A 26,192-nucleotide genomic window follows, 5' to 3' on the forward strand; every position below is an offset into this window, starting at 1 on the left:
TCAATATTTAGCTAACTCATTTTCTTCTAAGTTGATGACTGAACGTTCTTAATTATTTTTCATCCTAACATGAACTTTCAGAATCATCTTAAACGCTGCAGTATTTTATATCTTAGACCTGATAAAATCATTCCTGGGCAGATTTTTTTTTTTTTTTTGACAGGCAGAGTGGACAGTGAGAGAGAGAGACAGAGAGAAAAAGGTCTTCCTTTGCCGTTGGTTCACCCTCCAATGGCTGCCGCGGCTGGCGCGCTGCGGCCAGCGCACCGCGCTGATCCAATGGCAAGGAGCCAGGTGCCTATCCTGGTCTCCCATGGGGTGCAGGGCCCAAGCACTTGGGCCATCCTCCACTGCACTCCCGGGCCATAGCAGAGAGCTGGCCTGGAAGAGGGGCAACCGGGACAGAACCGGCACCCCGACCGGGACTAGAACCCGGTGTGCCGGCGCCACAAGGCAGAGGATTAGCCTAGTGAGCCGCAGCGCCGGCCCTGGGCAGATATTAACGGTCACTGGCCCCAGGTCACTGTGAATGGAGTCCCTAGACCTTCCCTAGCCCCAAGTGGGAACCCACGGCCCCAGTCCATTGGGTTTCAGCCTGACAAGCATGGATTGCGGCGGGCTGCAAGCCCACCTCAGCAGCAAGCAGCCCACAGCCAAGTGGGCCTTGGCCGCACCTCACACTGCTCACAGCTTCCTGCTAACACAGACCTTGAGAGGCTTTGATGAGTGAGGGTGGGAGGTGCTACCAGGGAGCAGACCTCCATGGGCCACCAGGACAACCCTCTCTGAGGTGCTGCCATTTATCCCGGGATCCCTGAGGTGAGAAACTGTGCTTGCAAAGGCTTGGGAGAGGCTTTGCAGTAGAATATTCCAGTAGAAAGAACAGTGTATGCATAGATCCTCCCTGGGTGGGGCTTGTTCTAGAGACCAAAAGATAGCAGCTTGGCAGGGGCCAGCTCTGTGGCACAGGTTAATCTTCCCATATGGGCACCAGTACTAGTCCCGGCTGCTGCTCTTCCAATCCAGCTCTCTGCTGTGGCCTGGGAGGGCAGTAGAAGATGGCCCAAGTGCTTGGGCCCCTGCACCTGCATGGGAGACCAGGAAGAAGCACCTGGCTCCTGACTTTGGATCGGTGCTGTTCCGGCTGCTGCGGCCATCTGGGGAGTGAACCAGCAGAAGGAAGACCTTCCTTCTCGCTGTCTGTACCTCTGACTTTCAAATAAATAAATAAAATCTTTGAAAAAAAAAAAAGATAGCAGCATGGCTAAAGCCTGGTACGCAATGGAAGAGACACAAGATGAGAGGCAAGCAGTGTGGAACGCCACACAATGCTTTGATGTTTGGGTTGAAAACCGGAGTTTAGGAACAAAGGATGTGCCAAAGCTGAGAACAGTGTGCAATCAGAGCTTCTGCTCCTTCAGTGTCCCCATTCTTCAGTGCTGTGGGAAACGCTCACCAAAACATGAGCCCCTTGGGGAAAGGGACAACCCCTCTATTTCCGTGATCTGTTGATGAGAACTTGACACTCAATGGATCCTAAAAAAAGTGAGCAATTCTCACTTTTTATAATGAACATTTTTATAATAAACATTTTTGCAATGTCCTTATTTTGGTTCTAAAATAAAATTCATCAGTATTATAACCTATCTGCTCACATAATTTCAAGAAAAATCAAAATAATCTCTATGCTATAAAAGAGGGAAAAATCGTTTCATAATATCTACTTCAGTGCACAAATAAATTAAACATAATAAAACAGATCTTGTACCTATACATGGTGTGAGTGCAACAGCCGCCGTGCATGCTCAAATGGGCGTGCCGCGTGGGCAATTCACTGCTCCCTGTCACATTGCTATTTGCAGCCTAACTTTCCAAAACTGTGAGTCACTCAGTAAAGTTATAATCAAAGCAAAACTCAGGCATCCCTTGCTTTACAGTATAGTTTCATTCTAAGGAAATTCGGGTTACCAAGAAATACTTGCTGATGGCTTTAATCTGGTCTCAGAAAATTATAAATGGGTTTCTCACATACATAAATGTCTAGTAGGACATTTGAATTTTGTCTGGGAAATAGGCCAATACTTCATTTTCCAAGACAGTCATGCACACTGATTGAACTCTAACATCCCGGGTCTCCAGCCCACTAAATTCCCTTAGGGAATTGACCTTCAAAAATGCTCCCAGCAAGTTCCCAAAGTAGGCTCTAGAGGGCAGTACCTCCCCGAGATGCTGATGTATCAACATAATCCTGGAGAAGTCAAATGTTTGGCTGGATTGTCTACTCTGTGAGACAAATGGAGCTGTCAACACCACAAATAACTTCCTAAATTCAACAGCAGGTGCTCAGAAAAAAAGAGACACGAAGAGAAAAAATTTATTTTTCTACATTTTTTTTCTTGCTTTATACAACTTGTTTTGCCTCTCTGAAATATCACGTAAATGAAATCAATCAATATACACTCCTTTGTCGGGCATCTTCTGTTTAACATAATGTTTCTGAGATTAGCTCATGTGGTGTGTATCAGTAAATTGTTGTTGTTTGTTGAGTAGTAATGTGTTGTTTGTAACTCAATTTATCCATTCATTTCTTGGACACTGGAATCGTCCAATCGCTTCTATAAACATTGACAGAGAAGTCTTTATATAGACATGTGTCTATCCAGTTTTCCAAGTAACTCTGAGACTGTTTTACAGAGTGGTTGCCATGAGGCCGGTGCTGTGGTGTATCGGGTAAAGCCGCTGCCTGCAGTGCTGGCATCCCATATGGGCACCAGTTCGAGTCCCAACTGCTCCACTTCTGATCCAGCTCTCTGCTGTGGTCTGGGAAAGCAGTGGAAGGTGGCCCAAGACCTTGGGTCACTGCACCCGCGTGGGACACCCGGAAGAAACTCCTGATTCCTGGCTTCGGATTGGTGCAGCTCCAGCTGTTGTGGCCAACTGGGGAGTGAACCAGTGGATGCAGAACCTCTCTCTCTCTCTGCCTCTCCTTCTCTCTGTGTAACTCGAACTTTCAAATAAATAAATCTTTAAAAAAAACAAGGTGGTTTCCATGTTGCATTCCCACTAGCAATGTAGCAGCATTCCAGTTGCTCACCAGTCTTGCCATCATTGGTTTTTTTCATTTTAATCACTCTACTGGGCATGCATGGTGTCTCAGTGTGCTTCTTTTTTTTTTTTTTTTTTTTTTTTTTTTTTTTTTTTTTTTTTTTGGACAGGCAGAGTGGACAGTGAGAGAGAGAGACAGAGAGAAAGGTCTTCCTTTTTGCCATTGGTTCACCCTCCAATGGCCGCTGCGGCTGGCGCATCGGCTGATCCGAAGCCAGGAGCCAGGTGCTTCTCCCGGTCTCCCATGCGGGTGCAGGGCCCAAGGACTTGGGCCATCCTCCACTGCCTTCCCGGGCCATAGCAGAGAGCTGGCCTGGAAGAGGGGCAACCGGGACAGAATCCAGCGCCCCAACTGGGACTAGAACCCGGTGTGCTGACACTGCAAGGCAGAGGATTAGCCTATTAAGCCACGGCGCTGGCCTCAGTGTGCTTCTAATTTCTCTGAGGACTTGTCAGCCACTTATGCATCTTCTTTTGTAAAATGTCTCTTTAAATATTTGTCCACTGGAATATTGAATATTGTCTTTTCTTATTGATTTGTAGGAGTTCTTTGCATATTGTGGATACAAATCCTTTGTCAGGCATATATTCAGAATAACTAAGAACATATGGAAATGGTAAATGATAAGTGGAAAAAAAACAGGACACAAGACATCTACAGTTTGATTCCACTTTATTTTTGGCACATTTCACATATTTTCTATTTGTGGGATTTCTATACAGTGAAAATACTGGTGATTATAGCTTTCTTAGCTGTGACTGTTTTCTACATTTTTTCAAGGAACATGCATTAATTTTACAACTAGTGAAAAATGTCAATTTGAAAGTACAAATAAGTGGGATCTCGGAGATACACTCCAGAGGGGTAAGAGGCCTGGGGTAGAGACCCACCTCCGCTGCTTGCTAGGTGTGTGGCCAGAGCTTCACTCAGAAGCCCAACCACTTCAGAACAGGCAGGGACAGTAGCATCACACAACTGGGAGAACCCAGGGAAATGACAACTGATACTTACTAAAGAAGAACTGGTATGTCATCATGTCCCTGCCATCAGGAAGCCCTTGGGTGGTGTCAGTGCTCCGAGCACCTATCCAGACAACACCCTTCTCTAGCATCCCCCACCCACCTGGCTCACCTCTCACACCTCCAGTGCCAGGAAGTTCCCTTCCTCCCCAAGATTCTCCTTCGCCCTCTCTTATCCTACCAATGCCTGTGGCTGTCAGTCCACCTTGGACACAGCCTTGATCTGATATCCAAAGACTTTAGCCCAAGCCCCGGTTCTGTCCCTTCGGGAGTTGTGGGGCCTTGAACAAGTCACTTTCCCACTCTGGGCCTGCAAGCCCCGCCTGTGAGGTGCTTTAAGGAACCTTCTACCTTAGAACTGCCTTGTCTCGTGGGCTTAATGGGTGGGTCCTTATGATGTAAGAGGTTGGATGTAGACTTAGATGTGGTCTGGTTGGATGCTGGGTGAGAAATGGCCATGGTATGTGAAGGTTAAGTTCCAGGAAACCATCTAGACTGACTTGAGTTGGCTTCAGCCCTCACAAGGCCAAGTGCTGCCTCCAACATGATGCACTGAGAAAAACACAACATCGGTTCTGTGGCATTCTTCCCAAAATGCATAAGCTGACCCCATCATGAGGAAATATAAGATGAACTCAAACTGAGGGACATGCCACAAAATACCAGGCCTCAAATCTTCAAAAATGTCGGTGTCAGGGCTACACTGTGGTATAGTGGGTAAAGCTGCCATCTGCAACACCCGAATCCCGTATTGGCACTGGGACAAGTCTTGACTGCTCCTCTTCCAATCCAGCTCCCTGCGAATGCTCCTGGGAAAGCAGCAGAAGATTGCCCAAGTCCTTTGGTCCCTGCACCCATGTAGAGACCTGGAGGAAGCTACTGGCTTCTGGCTTCAGACTGGCCCAGCTCTGGCCTTTGTGGCCTTTTGGGGAATGAATCAGTGTATGGAAGATTCTCTCCCTCCACCCCCAGTAACTGCCTTTCAAACAAATAAATAAATAAATCTTTACCAAAAAAATGTCAGTGTCATGCAATACTGAGGAACTGCTCCAGAGAAAAGGGGGCAAAGGAACACGTCCACGGAGTGGAGCATGTCACCCAGGGACCCTCTGTTGCTGTGAAGGACTTCATTGGAACAGCTGATAAACATAAACTCAGTTCTGAAGATTAGACAACAAATGTCATCAATGTTAATGTCCTGATTTTAGAATCATAGTGTGTATGGTTATATAAGAAAATACCTGGGGCCAGTGCTGTGGTGCAGCAGGTTAACGCCCTGGCCTGAAGCACTGGCATCCCATATGGGCGCCAGTTCTAGTCTCAGCTGCTCCTCTTCCAATCCAGCTCTCTGCTATGGCCTAGGATAGCAGTGGAAGATGGCTCAAGTCCTTGGACCCCTGCACCTACGTGGGAGACCCGGAGAAGCTCCTGGCTCCTGGCTTCGGATTGGTACAGCTCCAGCCATTGCAGCCAATTGGGGAGTGAACCATCAGATGGAAGACCTTTCTCTCTCTCTGCCTCTCCTCTCTCTGTAATTCTGATTTTCAAATAAATAAATAAAACTTTTAAAAATAATACCTTATATTTCAGAAAAACTCATTGAGGTGTTTAGGTATAAAGGGGTATCATGTCTGCAATTTACTGTCAGATATATATATCACAGAGAGAGAAGGTTAAGTTTATAAAATGCTAATATTTAGCAAAACCAGAGGAAAGATCTACAGGAATTCTGGCACTGATTCATATTCCAGCTCCACTTCCAATCCAGCTTCTTGCTAAAAATACACCTGGGAAGGCAGCAGACAATGGCTCAAGTGCTTGGGTCCCTGCACCCAAATGGGAGACCCAGAAGATGCCCCTGGCTCCTGGCTTTAGCCTGGCCCAGCGTCAGCCATTGCAACCATTGCAGAGTGAACCAGCAGATGGAAGATCTCTCTTTCTCTCTCTCTCTAAGATTTTATTTATTTGAGAGGTAGAGTTACAGAGGGAGAGAGAGAGAGATCTTCCATCTACTGGTTCACTCCCCAAATGGCCACAATGGCTGGAGCTGGGCTGATCTGAAGCCAGGAGCTTCATCCAATTCTCCCACGTGGATGCAGAGGCCCAGTGACTTTGGCCATCTTCTGCTGCTTTCCCAGATGCATTAGCAGAGAGCTGGATCAGATAGGCGGGGCTTAGCCTACTACACCACAGCACCAGCCCCCTGACTTTCAAAAATAAAAAATAAAAATTTTTTTTAAATCTTGTGGTTTTCCTACAATACAGTGAAATTATGTGGAAAAGAAGAAGGCGCCCACTGGTGTGCCTTTTGCTCAGTACAAGTGACAGTGACGATAGCAGCTCTTGTTGCATGAGCATACACAAAGCGCCACACAACGTCCTCTGAGCCCCAGGCTCCCCCACTAGGAGCTGTCACAACAGAACCTGACAATCCAGCCTGGGACGTGACTTGCCCTGGGTGGCACAGCCTGAGGCCTGCACACAGCAGAGCTGGGCTATGGTCTTGAGTCTGTCTGACTCCCTTCCCCTCACCCCCGGAAGTCATTGTCACCTTCTCAGCAGCAGGGTCATCACGCCGCCCCCTACATCGGAAGCAGAGAAAACGAGGTCCCTTTGCTCTTTCTAAAACAACTGAGGGGGAGAGGGCAGAGTGCAGAACTAAATTTAGTGCAGTCCAATTTAAAACTTGGGCTAATCCAACAATTTAACCATTCTCTTGAGGTTTCTTGAATCCAGAGAGGCTTGATGTCTCAGATACAATGGCTCAGCCTTTCAGAGTCCTCCTCTCCTCCCGCCACTCCTCCCCAACATGGCGGCACCTGCCGGGGCCTGGGGGACTTGGGCCTGACACTGAAACCATGCACAGGCTTCCCAGCCGCGGCCTGTGCTTTGAGAACTGCTGCGCTGTCTCTGACTCACGGAGGCCTGGTGACGTGACACCAGGCAAGCATCACCACATGTCAGCCCACATAGCTCCGTGCCCTCCCAGGTGTTCCTTCCCACTCAGTGTCGCCACGCTGGGCCCTGACACAGCCTACAGGCTCTCTGTTCACCATCCAGACCACACAGGAACTGAGGGTGTGGGGGCGCAGGCCAGATCTTCAGGAGGCGCCCTTTGAGATTCAAATCATTCCATGTTCCTTCCTGTGGGTGAACAGCTCTGGCCCAAGCCCGGTGCCCTGTTTCCACTCCAGCTGCCTCTGGCACAGCCCCAGGTCCCAGGCATACCAGACAACAGGGCTCGCACCTGGTGCAGCACGTAGCCTCCAAGGCTCTTTCCTACCATGTCATGGGCTGGGAAGTGCTGCGACTGTCACCACCCTCTCATAGCTTCGCCATGCAGGGGCCACCCTCTTCCTTGGGCTGAGGTCAAGGCCACCCAAAACAACTCTCTTCTCTGAAAGTCTCAGAGGACAGGGGACACGAGTTCCTCCACACTTGGTGTCCCACCCCCCTCAATTTATCCAATGCTCCTGTCCCTTCCTGAGCTAGATCTCAGGGGGAAGACTCCTCCCAAGCTCAGGTCCACTAATGAGGCCAGGAAAGTGGGATCCCTTCTTTCCCAACCTCTCCTAGATCAGCAGTGGCCAAGTCACTCAGCTGTGGCCCGTGAGACACAAGCAGAAGTCTGCTAAGTGGGGAACATTTTTGCTTTCTTGACAAAAGAGAGGAATGAAGTCCTACTGTTCCCTCTCTCCCTGTTTAGAACAAAGAAACGAGGGCTGCAGTCTTGGCAGCCAGATTGTGATCCAAGGGAATCTGAGAGATGCTTGCTTTGACATGGCTACTGCCTACTTCCACACTTCTTTGTATCTGAGAAAACTGAGCCCCAAAAGCTGAGTTTCCTGTTTCTTCGGCCAAAGGCAACCCTGACTGGTCCAAGGGAATCAAGCCGTGTGTCCAGCCACCTCCCTTGTCTGCTCACGTTCTCGCCCTCCCTCCCAAGCCCCACCACTTCTCAGGCCTGGAAGAGGCAGATTGCCCTCCCTTACTTCTTCCTGCTTCTATGAAAACTTTGCACAAAATTCTTATGGTCCTGTCTGCCTGGACAGACTCATGAAATGCTAAAATAGGAGATAAAGGAAGACAGATAAACAGCTTCTCTCCCAACGGAGCTGCCTTCTAGCTGAATGCAGCATTCTGAACGCCAGGAGTTCATCAGTGACTCTAAGATTACGAACAGTTATCATTACCAACTCTTAGTATGAAATCTTGCTATTGACACTACCTTTCCGTTAGCTTCCTTCAATAAAGTCATAATCTCCTGGTATTATAATTATCCCCATCACGCATGAGGAGACCGGGGAGGCTTGCAGAGGTCAAGTGATTTTCCCGGAGCTGGACACAGCCAGGATGGGAACCACTGACAAAGGTCATTAATGCCCACTCTGCCCTGGCCACCTCCCATACTCTGGGCCTTGACTCCTCCCCCTCGGGGCAGAGGAGCACAGGTGAGCGAGCAGACGGAAGAGACCACTGGCAGCATGTGTTTTATTGCAGAGCGAGGTGTCCACGCCAGAGCCAGCTACTTATCGTTCACCTTGGGGAGCAGTGGAGGCTTCAGTGTGTAGGCGAGACAGCACAGGGAGGCATCCGGACACAGGTGCATGAAGGACTCTTGTTTGGTGCAGTAAAGTCGGCAGGCCCCTTGGCCCTGCCAGCACCGTTTGAATTCACTTCTCCCTGTGCGGAGGAAGGCCACAGGTCACTGGCGAGGCCACTGGTTACACACTGCAGAGAAGTTGCTTGCCCGGGTGAACCACACACCAGACACTTCCCAGAGCTGCACTGTAGGACAACAGTCGGTCTCATTACAATCCCTGTATCCGAGCAAGGAAGCTGAGCTCAGACAGGCCATGAAGGAGCAGAACCCGGGTTCCAAGCCAGGCGATCTGGCTCCAGAGTTCATACTGGAAACCTTACCAGTGCTGCCCTGACATGTGGAGACCCACTTAATGCTCAGGTTTAGCGAGGGGTTTACAGGAAAGGTAAAGCTTTGGGGGAATAGGTCCTGTATGCCACCCAGAGGTCTTCGGTCACAATATGGGATGGAACTTCTCCTTAATTATGCATTCAACAAACATGGAGCACTCAGGGCAGGGCTGGGAGTACCATAATGACCAGCATGGCCATGGTCCACACCCTCAGGGAGTTTCCAGCTGGCCGGGAACTCAGTTAAAAACCAGGCAAGTGCCGGCGCCATGGCTTAACAGGCTAATTCTCCGCCTTGCAGCACCGGCACACCGGCTTCTAGTCCCGGTTGGGGCACCGGATTCTATCCCGGTTGCCCCTCTTCCAGGCCAGCTCTCTGCTATGGCCCGGGAAGGCAGTGGAGGATGGCCCAAGTCCTTGGGCCCTACACCCGCTTGGGAGACCGGGAGAAGCGCCTGGCTCCTGGCTTCGGATCAGCGAGATGTGCCGTCTGCAGCGGCCATTGGAGGGTGAACCAACGGCAAAGGAAGACCTTTCTCTCTGTCTCTCTCTCACTATCCACTCTGCCTGTCAAAAAAAAAAATACATATATATATATATAAAACAAACCAGGCAAGTGACTACACTAAGTAGAGTTTGTGGTAGGTGATGTGACGGCTCTCATCAGGGCAGGGACAGGCATGCGGCACAGTGGTTAAAGACACCACATCCCATACTGGACTGTCTGATTTGAGTTCCGGTTACTCTGCTTCTGATCCAGCTCTCTGCTGATGCTCACCCTGGGAGGCAGCAGGTGATGGCTCAAGGACTTGGATCCCTGCCACCTGTGTGGGAAACCTGGCCGACCTGGCTTCAGCCTGACCCAACCCTGGCTGTTGCAAGTATTCGAGGAATGAACCAGAAGACGGACTCGGTCTCTCTCTCTCTCTCTCTCTCTCTCTCTCTCTCTCTCTCCCTTTGAAACAAAATGAAAATAAAGAAGTCTTGTAAATGGTGGGATGGTGGCGAGAGAAGAGGGCTGCTTGCACACACAGGCTTGTCTGCTGCCGCGACCTCTCCCACCCACAGCCCCGGGAACAGGGAAGGCAAGGCAGCAGGCGGAGCACTGAGTGGAAGCGGGGGGCGGGGGGGAGGAAGGTTTCCCCACACCCCCATGGATTAAAAGGCCCCACATGCTCCTCACATCACACCACGGACCACCCACGCTTTATTCAGCCCTGCTAACCAGCCCACCTTTCCATCTTGCTGAGGTAGAAAATCTGAGCCTGAGACAGCACCAGCCTCAAAAATCTCAGTGACAAAGTCCGCACTCCGAAGAGGACGTGCGGAGTACTGGTTAGCAGTGTGCGGTGACCCCAGCTCAGACCTGCTGGCTCCAGACCCTCACTCTGTCACGTCCCGGCTGAGTGACCTGAGCTTCAGCGTCCTCTTTTCCAGAGGGCAGCGATGGGATCGCGTCGGCACAGTGCCTGGGACAGAGCAGGTACTCAGGAGGCAGCAGGGGAGGTTATCCGAGCACAGCGTAGATCCTGGCAGTCCCCAGGGCCCATTCTAGGTCGACTTTCCGATAAAGAAAGCAAGGGACTTGCCCAAGCTCCCTGAGCCTTTAAGTGGCGGGCCTGGAAGCAGACTCCCAAGCGAGGACCGTTCTATGACAGATGATTGTAACCCATTGTCGGCCGGCGCCGTGGCTCAACAGGCTAATCCTCCGCCTAGCGGTGCCGGCACACCGGGTTCTAGTCCCGGTTGGGGCGTCGGATTCTATCCTGGTTGCCCCTCTTCCAGGCCAGCTCTCTGCTATGGCCCGGGAAGGCAGTGGAGGATGGCCCAGGTCCTTGGGCCCTGCACTCGCATGGGAGACCAGGAGAAGCACCTGGCTCCTGCCTTCGGATCAAGGCAATGCACCGGCCGCAGTGGCCATTGGAGGGTGAACCAACGGCAAAGGAAGACCTTTCTCTCTGTCTCTCTCTCTCACTGTCCACTCTGCCTGTCAATAAATAAATTAATTAATTAAAAAGTAACCCATCGTCCTGTCTCGGCTCCTCAGTCACCCTCAGACCCCGGGTTTTTATTTTCCCCAACATGATCGATCACCCTTCCTCACGTCTTTGCTGTTGTCTCCCGCTGTGTTCCTCAGTACTCCTTACTCCAGCCACACTCCTGCCTCAGGGCCTTTGTCTCTGCTGCTCCCTCCTCCTGGAACAATCTGCTTGTATCCTCATTTTATTCAAACCTCTGCTCAAGCCCGTCTTACACAAAATGACAAAATAGCTGCGGTTTACTTCAAAATAATTCACTAGGGAGGAGGGGAAGTGAATAACAAGACAGAATTGAATCAAGTTGGTAATTTTTGAGGTTGGATGACAGGTACACAGGATTTCTTTATACTATTGTTTTAAAGATTTATTTATTTATTTGCAAGGCAGAGTTACAGAGAGGCAGAGAGAGAGAGAAAGGTCTTCTATCTGCTGGTTCACTCCCCAGATGTTCGTAACAGCCAGAGCTGTGCCGATTTGAAGCCAGAAGCCAGGAGCTTCTTCCAGGTCTCCCACATAGGTGCAGGGGCCCAGGGACTTGGGCCATCATCCACTGCTTTCCCAGGCCATAGCAGAGAGCTGAATCAGAAGTGGAGCATCCGGGACTTGAACCTGCACCCACATGGGATGCTGGCACTGAGGTGGCAGCTTTACCTGCTATGCCACAGTGCCGGCGCCTGTACTTTGAAATTTTCCTCTTTAATTTTTATTTATTAGTTTTTATTATTTATTTGAAAGGCAGAGAGAGAGAGAGAGAGATCTTCCATCTGCTGATCCACTCCCTAAATGATCACAATAGTTAGAATCTAGGAGCCTGGAATACAATCCAGGTCTCCCATGTGAGTGATAAAGACTCAAATACTGCCTCCCAGGGCGCACATGAGCAGGGAGCTGCATGGGAGGCAGAGCCAGGACAGAACCCAGGACTCTGATAAGTGATGCAGGCATCCCAAGAGGTGTCTTAATCGCTGAGCCAAAGTTGTTTTTTGTTTTTTGGTTTTTTTTGACAGGCAGAGTGGACAGTGAGAGAGAGAGACAGAGAGAAAGGTCTTCCTTTGCCGTTGGTTCACCCTCCAATGGCCGCTGCGGCCGGCACACCGCACTGATCCGAAGCCAGGAGCCAGGTGTTTCTCCTGGTCTCCCATGGGGTGCAGGGCTCAAGCACTTGGGCCATCCTCCACTGCCCTCCTGGGCCACAGCAGAGAGCTGGCCTGGAAGAGGGGCAACTGGGACAGAATCCGGTGCCCCGACCGGGACTAGAACCTGGTGTGCTGGTGCCGCAGGCGGAGGATTAACTTATTGAGCCACGGTGCCGGCCGCCAAAGTTTCTTTTAAAAACTCACACAACACGGGGTGGGCATTTAGCCTAGCAGTTAAAATACCTACATCCCACACTGGAGCACCTGCGTTCAACTCCTAGCCTCCACCTTCTTGCTAATGCATACCCTGGGAAGCAGCACCCCAGTCCAGTCAAGGCTACTGCAGGCATTTGGGGGACTAAACCAGTGAATGAGAGCTTTCTCTCTCTCTCTCTCTCTCTCTCCCTCCCTCTCTCTCCCTCTCTCTCTCAAATAAATAAATAAGAAAACTGACATCATTACATTATTCTCTATTTTTCCATGATTAAATTTTTCCATAATAAAAATGTTTGCTCCACTTCCTATCCAGCTCTCTGCTATGGCCTGGGAAAGCAGTGGAAGATGGCCCAAGTCCTTGGGTCCCTGCACCTGTGTGGGAGACTCAGAAGAAGCTCCTGGCTCCTGGCTTTGGATCGGTGCAGCTCCAGCTATTGCAGCAAATTGGGGAGTGAACCATTGGATGGAAGACCTCTCTCTCTGCCTCTCCTCTCTCTGTGTAACTCTGACTTTCAAATAAATAAATAAAAATATTTTTAAAAATTTAAAAACTCACCTTATTCATTATATGTTTCTCTCTAGTTTCACATATATTTCAAATTTTTAAAATAAAAAATTTTTAAAACAAAACCCTTAGGGGTCAGTGCTATGGTTAGCAGGCTGAGCCTCTGCCTGTGGTGCCAGCATCCTATATGGGCACCAGTTTGTGTCCCAGCTGCTCCTCTTCCAACCCAGCTCTCTGCTTGGGACCTGGGAAGCCAGTGGAAGATGGCCCAAGTGCTTGGGCCCCAGCACCTGCGTGGGAGACCCAGAAGAAGCTCCTGGCTTCGGATTGACCCAGCTCCTACCATTGCAGCCATCTGGAGAGTGAACCAGCAGATAGAGGACCTTTCTCTCTGTCTTTCTCCCTCTGTAACTCTGCCTCTCAAATAAATAAACAAAATATTTTTTAAAAAAACCTTCTCCTAGGACTTCCGTGACCATCCCATCAGCTCTAACCCCTTACCTGGACTTCATTCTTCTTACTGCCTGACATGTTATGTTTACTTATTTTCTATCCTCACCAACTAAAATATAAGCTCCATGAAAGCAAAGACCTTGTTTTCCTCTACTGCTAGAACCCCAGCAATCATAATAGCACCTGTCAAATAGTAAATTGAGTGAGTCCCATTTTACAGATTATAAAACTGAGGTGCGGGGGCTAGCACTGCGGCATAGCAGATAAACCTGCTGTCTACAATGCTGCATCCTACATGGGCGCCAGTTCAAGACTTCGCTGCTCCTCTTCCAATCCAGCTCTCTGCTATGGCCTGGGAAAGCAGTAGAAGATGGCCCAAGTCCTTGGACCCCTGCACCTGCGTGGAAGACCCAGAAGAAGCTCTTGGCTCCTGATCAGCTCAGCTCTGGCCATTGCAGCCATTTGGAGAGCGACACACCAGATGGAAGACTTCTCTCTCTCTCTCTCTCTCTCTCTCTCTCTCTGCCTCTGCCTCTCTGTAACTCTGCCTTTCAAATAAATAAATAAATCTTTTTTATTTATTTCACAGAGTTATAGACAGTGAGAGAGAGAGAGAGAGAGAGAGAGAGAGAGAGAGAGAGAGAGGTTTTTCTTCCATTGGTTCACTCCCCAAATGGCCACTACGGCTGGCACTGCACCGATCTGAAGCCAGGAGTCAGGTGCTTCTTCCTTGTCTCCCATGCAGGTGCAGGGGCCCAAGCACTTGGGCCATCCTCCACTGCCCTCCCGGGCCACAGCAGAGAAATGGACTGGAAGAGGAGCAACCGGGACTAGAACTGGCGTCCATATAGGATGCTGGCGCCGCAGGCAGCAGATTAACCAAGTGAGCCACAGCGCCGGCCCCATAAATAAATCTTTTAAAAAAAAAACTGAGGCGCCGGCTTATTTAGCACCTTGCTCTAAGGTGCCCTGCAAGTTCTGGTGAGGCCAGAACTTATGTGCTAGCCTAGGCTCCTCTGTTCTCTGGGACCCGCAAGCCTAGTCCTTCTTTAAACACATACACACACACACACACACACAGAGGTGATGTTACCTGGTGGCACGTGACCCAGGACCAGGAGCACCACAATGAGCAGGAGCAGCTGTGTCATGGCCACAGGGCTCCTGGGGAGGCTGCTGGGGAAACACAAGAGAGCAGCAGGGCGTACTGAGCCTTGCTGCCCACGGGCCAGCCTTTATTGGCCACAGAGGAAGGCCGGGCTGTGGGCAGCAGACCGAAGCAGGAGGAGGAGCCCCTGCCAGCAGCTGGTCAGCCAAGGCCTCCAGAGGCTGCTGAGCTCTGATGCTGGGGCAGGATTTTCTGAGGCAAGCCCTGTGGGTCAGAAGCTGGCAATCTCCTTCCACCCCACCAAGACAGCCTTGACTTTGAGAGACCCTGATCAATCCCAGCACCTCGTTCTAATTGCTGTGAGACCTTAGACAAGTCACTTCACTTCTCTGAGTCCCAGCCCATCATCTATGGAATGATGACCTCTTCCCCTTGCTAGGCTAACAGAATGGAGGTTTTCCTTCCAAATGCCAGAGGTATTTAGGTATATTTGGTCTATATAAAATACCAAAGAGGTATTTGAGAGGTATTTAGCATGTATTTAGGCCTGCTCTGAAAAATAGGAGACTAACAGTCCCGACCTCAGTAGATAATTAAGTCAGTAATACAGGGATTCTCAAAGTGTCATCCCCAGACCAGCGAGCAACAGCACCTGGGACTTGCAGGAGATGCAAATTCTGCCCCAAATCCAGTGGTCTGAGGGGTGAGTCCCAGCAAACCTCCAGGTGATTCCAACACACAGTTTGGGGAACACTGAGATACCAGACAAGAAGTTTCCAAAAAGTCCGTGGAAAGAGCATATTATGAAAAAACCATGCATGGGTTTCACAAAGCCTCTGCACCAAGATAAACTTATCCTTCAATCCCATTTTCCACAAGCTTCTAGGGCCCTTGGATGTACAGAGCTTGGGATCCTATCTGCTACACGGGAACCCCAGTACGTCATGAAGGCTGAGTAGGAGAAAACGTGTCCTGGGCTGAAGGAGCAGACTGCGCCCGAAAGATGGGGCCCAGGCAGAGCAAGGACTTTGTTGGAGGAGAGGTTGGCACGTCCCTGCACAGAGCCAGAGCATGATGGGATTCTAAGGCCTAGTTCAGGCTTTCCTAGACAACCAGAGGCTTTTGTTTGTTTGTTTAGCATGGGTGTAGCCCATTCAGATTACAGTTTTAAGTACAGAAATTGAAGCCCAAAATGGGGAGTTGCCTTGCCCACAGTCGTACAGCAACTGAGTCACAGGGCTGGAAGCCCCAGAAGGAAGCCAGGCATGCGAGTGTCAGCCTGTGCCCAGCACCCGTGGGGGTGGAGCCCATCTACCGGGATGCGTTGAAGTTGTTCCAAGCTGGACACCTGGACCCCCCTCAGCCATGACAATGAGCCCACCCACAGGTGCAGCCCGGTCCCCTCAGTCCCACACACCCACATCTCAATCCCTCCAGGCCTCAAGGGAGGCACACTGATTAAAGAGCCTGGATCCTGGCCCCGTGGGTGGTCAGTCCACCAGAGCCAACTTCTATCCCAAGACCAGAGCCGCTTTCTTCCACCTAAATGCTTGGGAAGTTTTTTGTTTTGTTTTGTTTTGTTTTTATTCAAGGTTACAAACTTCATGTGTTTCCTACATACAGACTCGGAGCACAATGATACTTACGCTCCACCCTACCCTCCCTCCCGCCCATGCTCCCACCCTTCTACCTCTCACCTCGCCTCTTCCCATTCTTATTTTTTACAAAGATCTATTTTCAGTTAGTTTTACACTCATAAGATTAACCCTACACTAAGTAAAGAGTTCAACAAATAGTATAAAGAAAAAAACCTCTGTTAAGATAAGGGCTGTTAAAAATGATCAAATCTCAAAATGTCAATTTCACTCCTATAGATTACCTTTTGGGTACTCCATTAGTTACCATGGATCAGGAAGAATATGTAACATTTTTCTTTTTGGGACTGACTTATTTCACTAAGTATAATGGTTTCCAATTGCACCACCTTGTTGCAAAGGATTCCTTTTTTTTTTTTTTTTTAACTGCTGTGTGGTATTCCATAGTGTACATATACCATAATTTCTTTATCCAGTCTTCAGTTGACGGACATCTGGTTGATTCCATATCTTAGCTATTGTGAACTGAGCTGCAACAAAGCAGGTGTTTGGTTCAGGGATTAAGCTGCTGCTCGGGATGGCCCCACAACAAGACAGAGCACCTACTTCAAGTCCCAGCTCTTCTTCCAATCCTAGCTTCCTGTTAATGCACACTCTGGGAGGTAGCAGGTGATGGCTCTGTCCCTGTCATCCACTTGGGAGGCAGGGACGGACTCCTGGCTTCATCCTGACCCCGGCCCTGCTCCAGCCCCAGAAGTTGCAGGCATTTGGGGACCGAACAGCAGATGGATGGTTTCTCTCTCTCTCTCTCTCTCTCTCTCTCTCTCTCTCTCTCTCTGTGTGTGTGTGTATGTGTGTGTGCCAGTGGATGTGGGTGTATGTCTTTGTTTTTCAAATAAAATGAAAATTAATTATATATAAAGAAAATACAGCATACACTTCGATTAAAAGGGACAATAGGATGAAAGGCAGAAACCCGAGTCCAGCCCTGCTAGTACTCAGTGGGTGAATGCAGGAAAGAACAAACGACGTCAAAGTAGGATATGCGGAACCCTTCCATTCCAGGGCTCCCTCTTCCCCCAAGCCACTCCCCAAAACACAGCAGAGTTTCTCAAAGCCCACGAATGATAACGAGCTGCCCGGGGATCACTTGGGACACTAGCTCGAAATGCACATTCCTGGGCCCCTCTGCCAGTGCTGCTGAACCCTCCTGGGACCCGGGACCTGGAACTCGGTTTCGTGAGGGCTGCGGCCGGAGCGCCTCACTGGCTGATGCGGTCCTCGGAGGGGTCGTGGAGGGGGACCCAAATCCAGGAACCCAGAGCCCTCATCCTTCTTTTCTCTCGTCCGCCACGCGGGGCGCAGGGCTGGAAGCGGCGGGTGAGCCGAGCTCTGCACTCAGAAAACTCTGTTGAGCGGCCAAGGCCTGGGGCGAGGGCCCTGGGGCGGCCCCCACGGGGCGGGGCTGGACGGGGCGGGGTCGCGGCTCCTCCCCCGGCCGGGGCGGCGGGGCGGACAGGCTGCGCGCTCAGGCTGGTGGTACATCCTGGAACGCTGGGCGGCGGAGGCGGCGGGGACCCCGGACCCCTCCCCAGGCCGAGGTAAAGTCCCACGCGCGGCCCGCAGCCAACTTGCTCAAGTTGGAGTGGAGTTCGCCAGGCGCCTGCTTGGGGGAGGGGGGGGGTTGCTGCAGCGCAGGCAGGGGCACAGGAACCTGGCACCCGCGCATCCCGGGGCTGAGGGTCTTCCGAGGGTTGGGTAGCCTCTGACAAGGAACACTCCCCACACCCCACCCCAGCATCTGGGGGCCTCGTTCATACCCAGGACCTGGGGCTGGGAAGGCTGGGACCCAGACTCCGGGGCTGGCACATGGGTGCCCCTCCCCGTCACCCTCCGGGATTCCGACTCCTACTAGGACCCTGTCCAGGACACCCATCCTGGGGCCAGGCCGGCTCGCGGCTCCTGCCCCACAATGACAGCTGGAGGCCACAGCGCCAGCCGCTCCTGAATTTTTCACACAGGGGCGGGCCCGACATGGGTTCCCATGGCACCAGGGCACTCAGATTACCGCTGGGGGAACCCCCGGAGCCCCCTGCCCTTCTAGGGCCAACCCGTCCTGCCTCCTGAGACCTCGAGGGTTCACGCATCGGAATTAAATCCCGCAGGGGACCCTCAACCCTCCTCTGCACCACCAACCCAGAACCTGTGAAGAGCGGTGGAGAAGGGAGCGAGAGACAATCAAATGCCTTCCCTAAGGAGGAGCTTCTGTTCTGCACAGGGTGGGGGTGGGAGAGTTGCGGGCAGGCTCTCCATATCACCTGGCTGCTGGCCTCTCTCTGTGTGCCATCCGGGACGGCCCTCCTTAAGGCTTGGGAAATGACCTGTGGGTGTGCCGGTCTCTGTGTTCACAGCCTGACACTCACCCCTTCCGGCTGGACCCAGAAAGAGCCCATCCCAGGGAGCTCAGGTGTCTCCTCCTGCTGTATGGCCAAGTGTGGCTCTGGGGAGAACATCTCAGCAGCCCATTAGGACACAGAGAAGAAGAGGCCCAAAGCAACTGGCTCACGGCCCATCCCCCCTTTTTCCAGAAGGAAGGAAGGAAAGAAGGGAGGGAAGTGCCGTGCCCTACATCACCAAGGATGACACTAAACACGCAGCAGGAAGCCAAGACCTCCCTGCGACGGCGAGCCAGCACCCCACTGCCCCTGTCCTCCAGGGGCCACCAGCCCAGTCGTCTGTGCACAGCACCCTCCACTCAGCCCCAGCACCCCCGGCTGGGCCAATCAGCCTCCCTCAACCCTCCCACCCGCAAGCCTTCCCCTGCCCCCGACGGCTGGTCCTCGGAATCCAGCGACTCTGAAGGCTCCTGGGAGGCTCTGTACCGTGTGGTGCTGCTTGGAGACCCTGGTGTGGGGAAGACCAGCCTTGCCAGCCTCTTTGCAGGGAAGCAAGAGCGGGACCTCCATGACCAGCTGGGAGGTAGGGGCCCTGTGGGCTGGGCTGGGATGTGGCCAAAGGAATGAAGGTCCTGTCACCAGGGGCACACACAAGCCATGTCCTGTACAAATCGTGCATGCTTCCACTCTAAGGGGCGTGCACACAGACCAGGAAGGGAACCATGCTCCCCCGGAGTCATACAGGGCACAGCCTGCACAATGGTCTTGGGAAGGGAAATTCCTGGAATAGAATGAAAAATTTGATTTCTCATGGAGAGAATTGTATCATTTATTTCCATGTCACAAAGGAAGCCATTTTGAATTCTCTGAGTATTAAGAACTAGTGGGCTTCCAATCAGCTCAGAAACTCCCATCCCCGAGAGCCCCTGACTCTTGGACCCTCCTGCTCCCATAGACACCCAGCCAAGACCACTGTGACTTGTGGCAAACCTAAGATCCTTCTCAGAATGGAGACTCCCACACCCCAAGCTCTGGGCTTTGGCTTGCTTTATTCCCAAGAAATGCAACCAATGATAGGGGAGGGAGGAGGACTGATGCTGGGCCCCAGCAGGACTGGCTGAAGGGGACACAGGGTGAGTGAAAGGGGGATTGGTTAAAAGCGGAGAGAAGGTAGAGACATGGCCAGGCTCCTTCTCCAGCCTTTACCCCCTGAGAAAACCCTTCTGATAGGTGTACCTTTGTACACCTGTACGTGTTACAGATGAGGAGACAGGCCCAGAGAAAAAAACATGACCCGCTTGACGCATACACTAAGCCAGAGACAGGGCAGGACTGGGAGAATTCCCAGCAACTTAAACCCCATCACCTCGCACTCATCCAAGCACCAGACCAACTTTCTCAGCAGTTAGCAAGTGCCAGGCACTATACTGGCAGCTGGGGAGACAGAGGTTCCTCGTGGAGCTCCTAGATCTACCAGGGGAGACAGACAGCAAACATGTGTAGAGAGCACTTCCAGGGAGAAGTGGAGGGGCCATGTGACCAAAAACAGGAGCTAGGGAGCCGCGCGCCCTGCCCCCAGGCCTGCCCCTCCTCCCTGAGATCTGGCTCTCCCCTCGGTTGCAGAAGATGTATATGAGAGGACCCTCACAGTGGATGGAGAGGACACCACACTGGTGGTCATGGATACCTGGGAGGCCGAGAAACTGGTATGGCACTGCAAGCCGGATTTGGGGGGAGGGGTGCTGAGCCTAAAACCAGATTCTTGTCCCCTCCTGGAGCACATAGAGCAGAATTGGTGCAGGGGCCACCCTCCAAATCCCCCCAAAATGCACAGCTCCTGGGCACCCTTTCCAACCAAAGACAGAGCTCCTCCTGGCCCTGACCTCTGTCTCCATTCCCCTCCCTGCAGCCATCCCAGGAAGTAGTCTGCCCCCTGTAGGCCTCCCCATCGTATTATGCAGAAGTAACTGAATTTGGCACCAAAATGTCTAAGGCTGAACCGCCCTTTCTTTTACTTACTAGTTGTTTAGCTTTGTGCAATTCACTTTCCCACTCTGAGCTTCAGTTTTCTCATCTGATAAATGGTCACTCATTCCTGCATTCCTGATTTTTAAGTTCTTCTGTAACTTTAAAGAAATGAACCCAGTGTGGAGCATGAAAAAACAAGCCAGACAGGGGTGAGGAGCTCAAGGATAATTTCTACTCCTAACTTGATAGCTAGCGAGAAAGCGAAGCAGAGGGCCGCTCCTCCCTACCCCTCACGGCGCAGGAACGGGCAGCAGGCAGGCACACATCCCTGCCATGACTGCCCTACCTGGCTTCGCTGGCTCCACAGAACTAAGCAAAGATGAGAATCTAAAAGTCACCTACAATCCCACCTCACTGAGAGTGGACCCTGCTCCTAACTCTAGGAAGGCACTGTTTGGGTGATCGACAAGAATGGCTGGATAGCTCCTCGGGTAGGCCAGTCAAATGAAGAAGCCCTTGGGTCCACTACTTTCTAGAAGCATGAAAGGAAACCGCAGGACCACCTGAGTGCCGTACTCATGACTCGCCTAATGGCAGGTGTTCCTCTTCCTAAGTGTTAGCCCCTGTGCTAAGCACTGCACCTGTATTACAATGTGCAGTCAAAACAAAAACAACACAGTGAATCTTCCGCTTCCCATTCTACCCATGGGGAAACTGCAGCTCAGAGAAGTTAATGCGTCTAGAGCTCTCAGATAGCAACTGGGATTCAAACCCAGATCTACCAAACCCCTGAGCCTCTACCCTTACCCACTATGATCGGCCCTTCCCATCCCCAATCCTGGGGGAACATCACCTGCTGGACTTCCAACTGAGTTTTCACTCATTCATTCATTCATTCAAAAATACTTGCTAGGTGTCTATAATGGGCCAAGACCCTGGAGACACAGCGCTGAATAAGCCAGACTCTGATCCAGGCTTATGGAGCCTGCAGACTAGTAAGGGGCGGGGGCCTAGTATGGGACAGAGTCCAGTGATTAGACTGAGCGCCCCACTTAGGAAACAGGGGACCAAGAGTACTGAACTAGAAGGCAGAAACTGGACCTCAACGTCCAGCTTGCTGTGTGGCCTTGAAATAGTTTTTTCCTCTTTCCTGGCTTTGGTGTCCCCACCAGCAAATGGGGAAACGGAACCAGTTTCCTTGGTCAGTGACTGTGAGGGGAGCTCTCAAAGAGTTCCAACATAGTAGCAGCCATAGTGGAACTGGCATCCATCCTTCCACGCATGGGCTAGATAGTACCCTGATGTCAGACCGGCAGAATCTGGCAGAACTGAATCAGCCTTTTGCCCATTCAGGAGTGCCCTAGGTTGGATGACCATGGGTCGCCTGGAGAGTATTAAAACTCCCATTCTCAGGGGCAGGTGTTTGCTGCAACACTGAAGATGCTCCTTGGGACACCAGCATCCCCTGTCACAGGGCCTCTGTTCAAGTCCCAGTTCCACTCTTGACCCCTGCTAATGTGCTCCATGGGAGGCAGCAGGTGATGGCTCAGATACGTAGGTCCCTGTCACCCACATGGGAGACGTGGGCTGAATTCTGGGCTCCTGGCTTCAGCCTAGCCCAGCCCTGGTTGTTATAGGCATTTGGGGGTGAGCCACTGAATGGAAAATCTCTCTCTCTCTCTTTCCCCCTCTCCCTCCCTCCTTTCCTCTCTCTTTCAAATAAAATGAAAATAAATAATTAAAAAAAAAATCAAATTCTCGGCCGGCGCCATGGCTCAACAGACTAATCCTCCGCCTGCGGCACCGGCACACTGGGTTCTAGTCCCGGTCGGGGTGCCGGATTCTGTCCCGGTTGCCCCTCTTCCAGGCCAGCTCTCTGCTATGGCCCGGGAGTGCAGTGGAGGATGGCCCAAGTCCTTGGGCCCTGCACCCGCATGGGAGACCAGGAGGGAGCACCTGGCTCCTGCCTTCGGATCAGCGAGATGCACTGGCCGCGGCGGCCATTGGAGGGTGAACCAATGGCAAAGGAAGACCTTTCTCTCTGTCTCTCTCTCTCTCACTATCCACTCTGCCTGTCAAAAAAAAAAAAAAATCAAATTCTCAGACCTCACCCCAGATTAATGAATAAGAACCTCTAAAAGTGGGGCTCAGGACTCCATTCAACAGAAGGGGAAACGGACCCACATGGAGGAAGGAGCCCGCCCATAGTGAACTTGGAAATCCAGGTCTGTGTGGCTCCACCCTCAGGTTTTCAACCTGACGGATCCTCAGGATAGCTGTTGACAGTGTTGTTGACTCGGGATCTGTTGCCGTCTTAGTCATCTATCTGAATTGGTTATCAGAAAATTGTCTAGCTTCTTCCCCACTCAGGACAAATGCTTCCACTGCACCTGGTCTTTCCCACTCCAGTTCTCAGCTCTCACTGTTCTCTTCATCTGGAATCGCTTCTCTCCTTCTCATGCCTTCAAGCCCACTCTCCAGTCCACTGGGAAGCCCCCCGCCCCACTCTCGGCCACGCTGACTTCTTCGGATCTCCCCCTCCGAGCCCCCAGCTCGTGCAGCCCTTTGCAAACGTCTCTCCTAGCGGTACTCGGCATGCAGTCAGCCCTGCATCCCCACAGCCTCCCTTCCAGGCCGTGAGCGTTTGGAGGGCAGGGACTTCTTGTGAACATCGTTACCCACAGGGCCCAGTCTCAAGTGCTGTCCCTCACGGAAGACCACCACCCAGAACGGGAGATCAGAATCCCCCCAGCTCTCTCCTTTCCCCGGTCAAACAAACAACTGGAAGAGACTCCACTTCTTCAAGTGCTCCTTGCCCCTCCCTGCCCCTGCAGAACTTCACGTCCTCAGTGGCTCCTTCACCTCCTCTCTTTAAAACCGGCCTGCAAAACGCCTCTCTCTGAAGGCAGCCTCCTGTCTTCGCTTCCCTCTCTCACATTTTTCTCTTAGTTCCAGGTTGCTGAAGGCCTTAAGAACTGCCTGGCAAGGCCAAAAATCTCCTCGGAGAACAGACAAAAGAGCTGAGCAGGCAGAGCCAGCCCCTCTTAGCAGGAAGGTGGACCAAATGAGTCCTTTGTCTCCAGTGCCCAGCCCACAGGAGGAATGAATGAATGAGAGAATGCATTGAGGGAAGGTCGTTAGTCCAAAGGTTCAGGCCCAGAAACGGTTTTCTCAAGATGACATAGGGAACTGTGGCGCAATCTATTCCCCCGACCTGTCCGAGGTGTCGATGTCCTACCCCTTAGAGCGGTCCGGCCCCTCCTAACCCAGGGCCTCGGCACTGTCTGAGAATCCTGGGGCCCCTTCCCCGCAGGATGAAAGCGGGAAGCAGGAGTCGTGCCTGCAGGCGGGCAGTGCCTACGTCATCGTGTACTCCATCGCGGACCGCCGCAGCTTTGAGAGTGCCTCTGAGCTCCGCATTCAGCTGCGACGCACACACCAGGCGGACCACGTGCCTATCATCCTCGTGGGCAACAAGGCGGACCTGGCCCGCTGCCGGGAAGTCTCCGTGGAAGGTGAGCCCTCCACGCCACCCCACTGTCTCCGGCCCCTCCATGCCCTTCACCTCAGACCCTGCCTGCCCCACCCCCGTCCTGCAGCTACTTCCCAGCCCTCTCTCAGCCTCCAAACCGGTCCTCAAGTCCTGGCAGCCCCACACCCTCTTCCCTTCTCTGCCCTGACCTGGCATCTCCAGCCTGCGCCAGGTGCTTCTCCCCGCTCACTCGGTCCTGCTTCAGCTGTCAGCATGGTCCAGAAGCAGGGCTGGCCTGTCACGTGTCTGCTTGAAAGGTCCCCTAGGGCTCCTTAATTACAAACACTGCCTCCAGCAGGCGTGATAGGCCCGGAGCCCGCAGCCTGTTCAAGGGCTTACATTTGAGAACCGAAAAAGACCGCTTTGACTCCAAAAAGACAGAAAATGATCAATTCAAATTTCACAGAGTTTTATATCATGTCAGACAGCAACTACAAACCAGACTTTTAAAGTGGTAGATAAACGATATTGATGAAGGGATGATGAATATTTTAGTAAGTCTGACCTGTCAGGTAGGGCCCAAGAGGATCGTAACATGGCCCCACTCAAGGAGTAAAATCTGGAAACTGGGACTCAGAGAGAGAAAGCCAGGTTCATGGAGTCTCCAGCCACTGAGGACTGGCCGTCAGGCCCCTGCCTCTCAGCCCATTGGCAATGTTGATGGAGGAAGACCACATCCTTTAGGGACACACACACCCCAACAGGTTTTGTTAAAGCTCCGTTTAGCAGGCCTTACCCCAAACATCCCGAATCGGGGTCCCAACGCGTGGGCCCAGAATTCTGCCTTTTAACCAGCTGCTCGGTAACTCCAATCATGGGTTGGACGCCATACATGGCGTTTAACCCGGTCCCTATCTGGTCCCAACCGCGTCCCAGCCTCCCTGTCTTCCTAGCCTCCCCCTCTTCCGCGTCAGTCACTAGCCCGTAAACTAACTCCTCGCGGCCCAGTCTGATTTGTCTCTGAGTTTCCCGACACCACCACCAAGTGTGGGCACAGGAAAAATCGCTTCTAATTGAAACTCCACACACCTCTTCCCACCCCTGTCTCCGCCCGCCGGACCCGCCCCGCCCAGAGGGCCGCGCCTGCGCCGTGGTGTTCGACTGCAAGTTCATCGAGACCTCGGCCGCGCTGCAGCACAACGTGGCCGAGCTCTTCGAGGGCGTGGTGCGCCAGCTGCGCTTGCGGCGCCGGGACAGCGCGGCCCGCGAGCCGCCCGCGCCCCGACGCCGCGCCAGCCTCGGCCAGCGCGCACGTCGCTTCCTGGCTCGCCTGACGGCCCGCAGCGCCCGCCGCCGGGCACTCAAGGCACGCTCCAAGTCCTGTCACAACCTGGCCGTACTCTGAGGCCGCCCGCCCTCCCAAGGTGGCAGGACACTGGGGTGCATCCTGGGCTCCACCGGAAAAGACCCCGACAGGAGCCTGCGTCGTTGGCCGTGGCTGCGACTGTCCTAACGGCCTGGGGGTCGCCGAGAGCGAGAGCCTTGGGGCCTCCTCGGCCCCGGGAAGCCACGGGCAGACTATGGGGACTAAGCTGGGCACAAAGTAGGGTTTTATACGTAGTGGGGGTCTTTTTGTAGAAATCATCTTTGTCCTGGTCTCTGGCCAACCTCTAAAACCCTCACAATAAATCAGTCCGGAAGGATGTCCTATCCAAACAACCGACCTCTCCTTGCGGCGTCTACACCAGCTGCCCTGCCGTCTACACTGGCTGGTAGAGCCGATCCTTAACGTCCTTAGACCAACTGTGTGTTCAGGCCCTTCCCCCAGCCATTGGGTACCATGCCTGCCCCAGTCTTTGAGAAACCAGTTGGTCGTGATGACCTGCTGTTTTCTTTCTTGACTCCTTTTTTTTTTTTTTTTTTTTTTTTTTTTAAGATTTGTTTATTTGAAAGCAGAGTTACAGAGAGACAGAAAGATCTTCCATCTACTAATTCACTCCCCAGATGGCCCCAATGACCTGGGCTGGGCCAGACTGAAGCCAGGAGCCAAGAGCTTCATCTGGGTCTCCCACGCGGGTGTCAAGGGCCCAATCACTTGAGCCATCTTCTTTCCCAGGTGCTTTAGATCAGAAGTAGTGCAACTGGGACTCAGATCAGAACCCATATGGGATACTAGCATCACAGAGGTGGCCCCTTCTTAACTCATTTTTTAGAGTATACCAGTAGATTCATAAAATGTTATCTGGA

At 52.2% G+C, this 26,192-nt stretch overlaps 2 protein-coding genes across 4 annotated transcripts; one reads left to right on the top strand and one right to left on the bottom strand.

Moving 5' to 3' along the window:
- Positions 1–8,650: 8,650 nt before the first annotated feature.
- On the bottom strand, positions 8,651–14,557 carry DEFB124 (defensin beta 124). Its single transcript, XM_062202543.1, has 2 exons — positions 14,500–14,557; positions 8,651–8,808 (listed from the first exon to the last, which is right to left on the bottom strand). Exons 1-2 carry the CDS (start codon positions 14,555–14,557, stop codon positions 8,651–8,653), a joined length of 216 nt encoding a protein of 71 aa, XP_062058527.1.
- Positions 14,558–17,623: 3,066 nt separating this feature from the next.
- On the top strand, positions 17,624–25,724 carry REM1 (RRAD and GEM like GTPase 1). 3 transcript variants are annotated; one of them, XM_062202321.1, is made up of 5 exons: positions 17,624–17,710; positions 18,521–19,088; positions 20,129–20,211; positions 23,787–23,988; positions 25,079–25,724. In XM_062202321.1, exons 2-5 carry the CDS (start codon positions 18,749–18,751, stop codon positions 25,348–25,350), a joined length of 897 nt encoding a protein of 298 aa, XP_062058305.1. In that variant the 5' UTR covers positions 17,624–17,710; positions 18,521–18,748; the 3' UTR covers positions 25,351–25,724. The 3 variants fall into 3 exon arrangements, with proteins under 3 accessions (XP_062058305.1, XP_062058306.1, XP_062058307.1); XM_062202322.1 differs by having other exon boundaries at positions 18,698–19,088; XM_062202323.1 differs by having other exon boundaries at positions 18,701–19,088.
- The last annotated feature ends 468 nt before the right edge of the window (positions 25,725–26,192 follow it).

Source organism: Lepus europaeus, chromosome 10, assembly GCF_033115175.1.
Source record: "Lepus europaeus isolate LE1 chromosome 10, mLepTim1.pri, whole genome shotgun sequence".
NCBI classification, from domain to species: domain Eukaryota; kingdom Metazoa; phylum Chordata; class Mammalia; order Lagomorpha; family Leporidae; genus Lepus; species Lepus europaeus.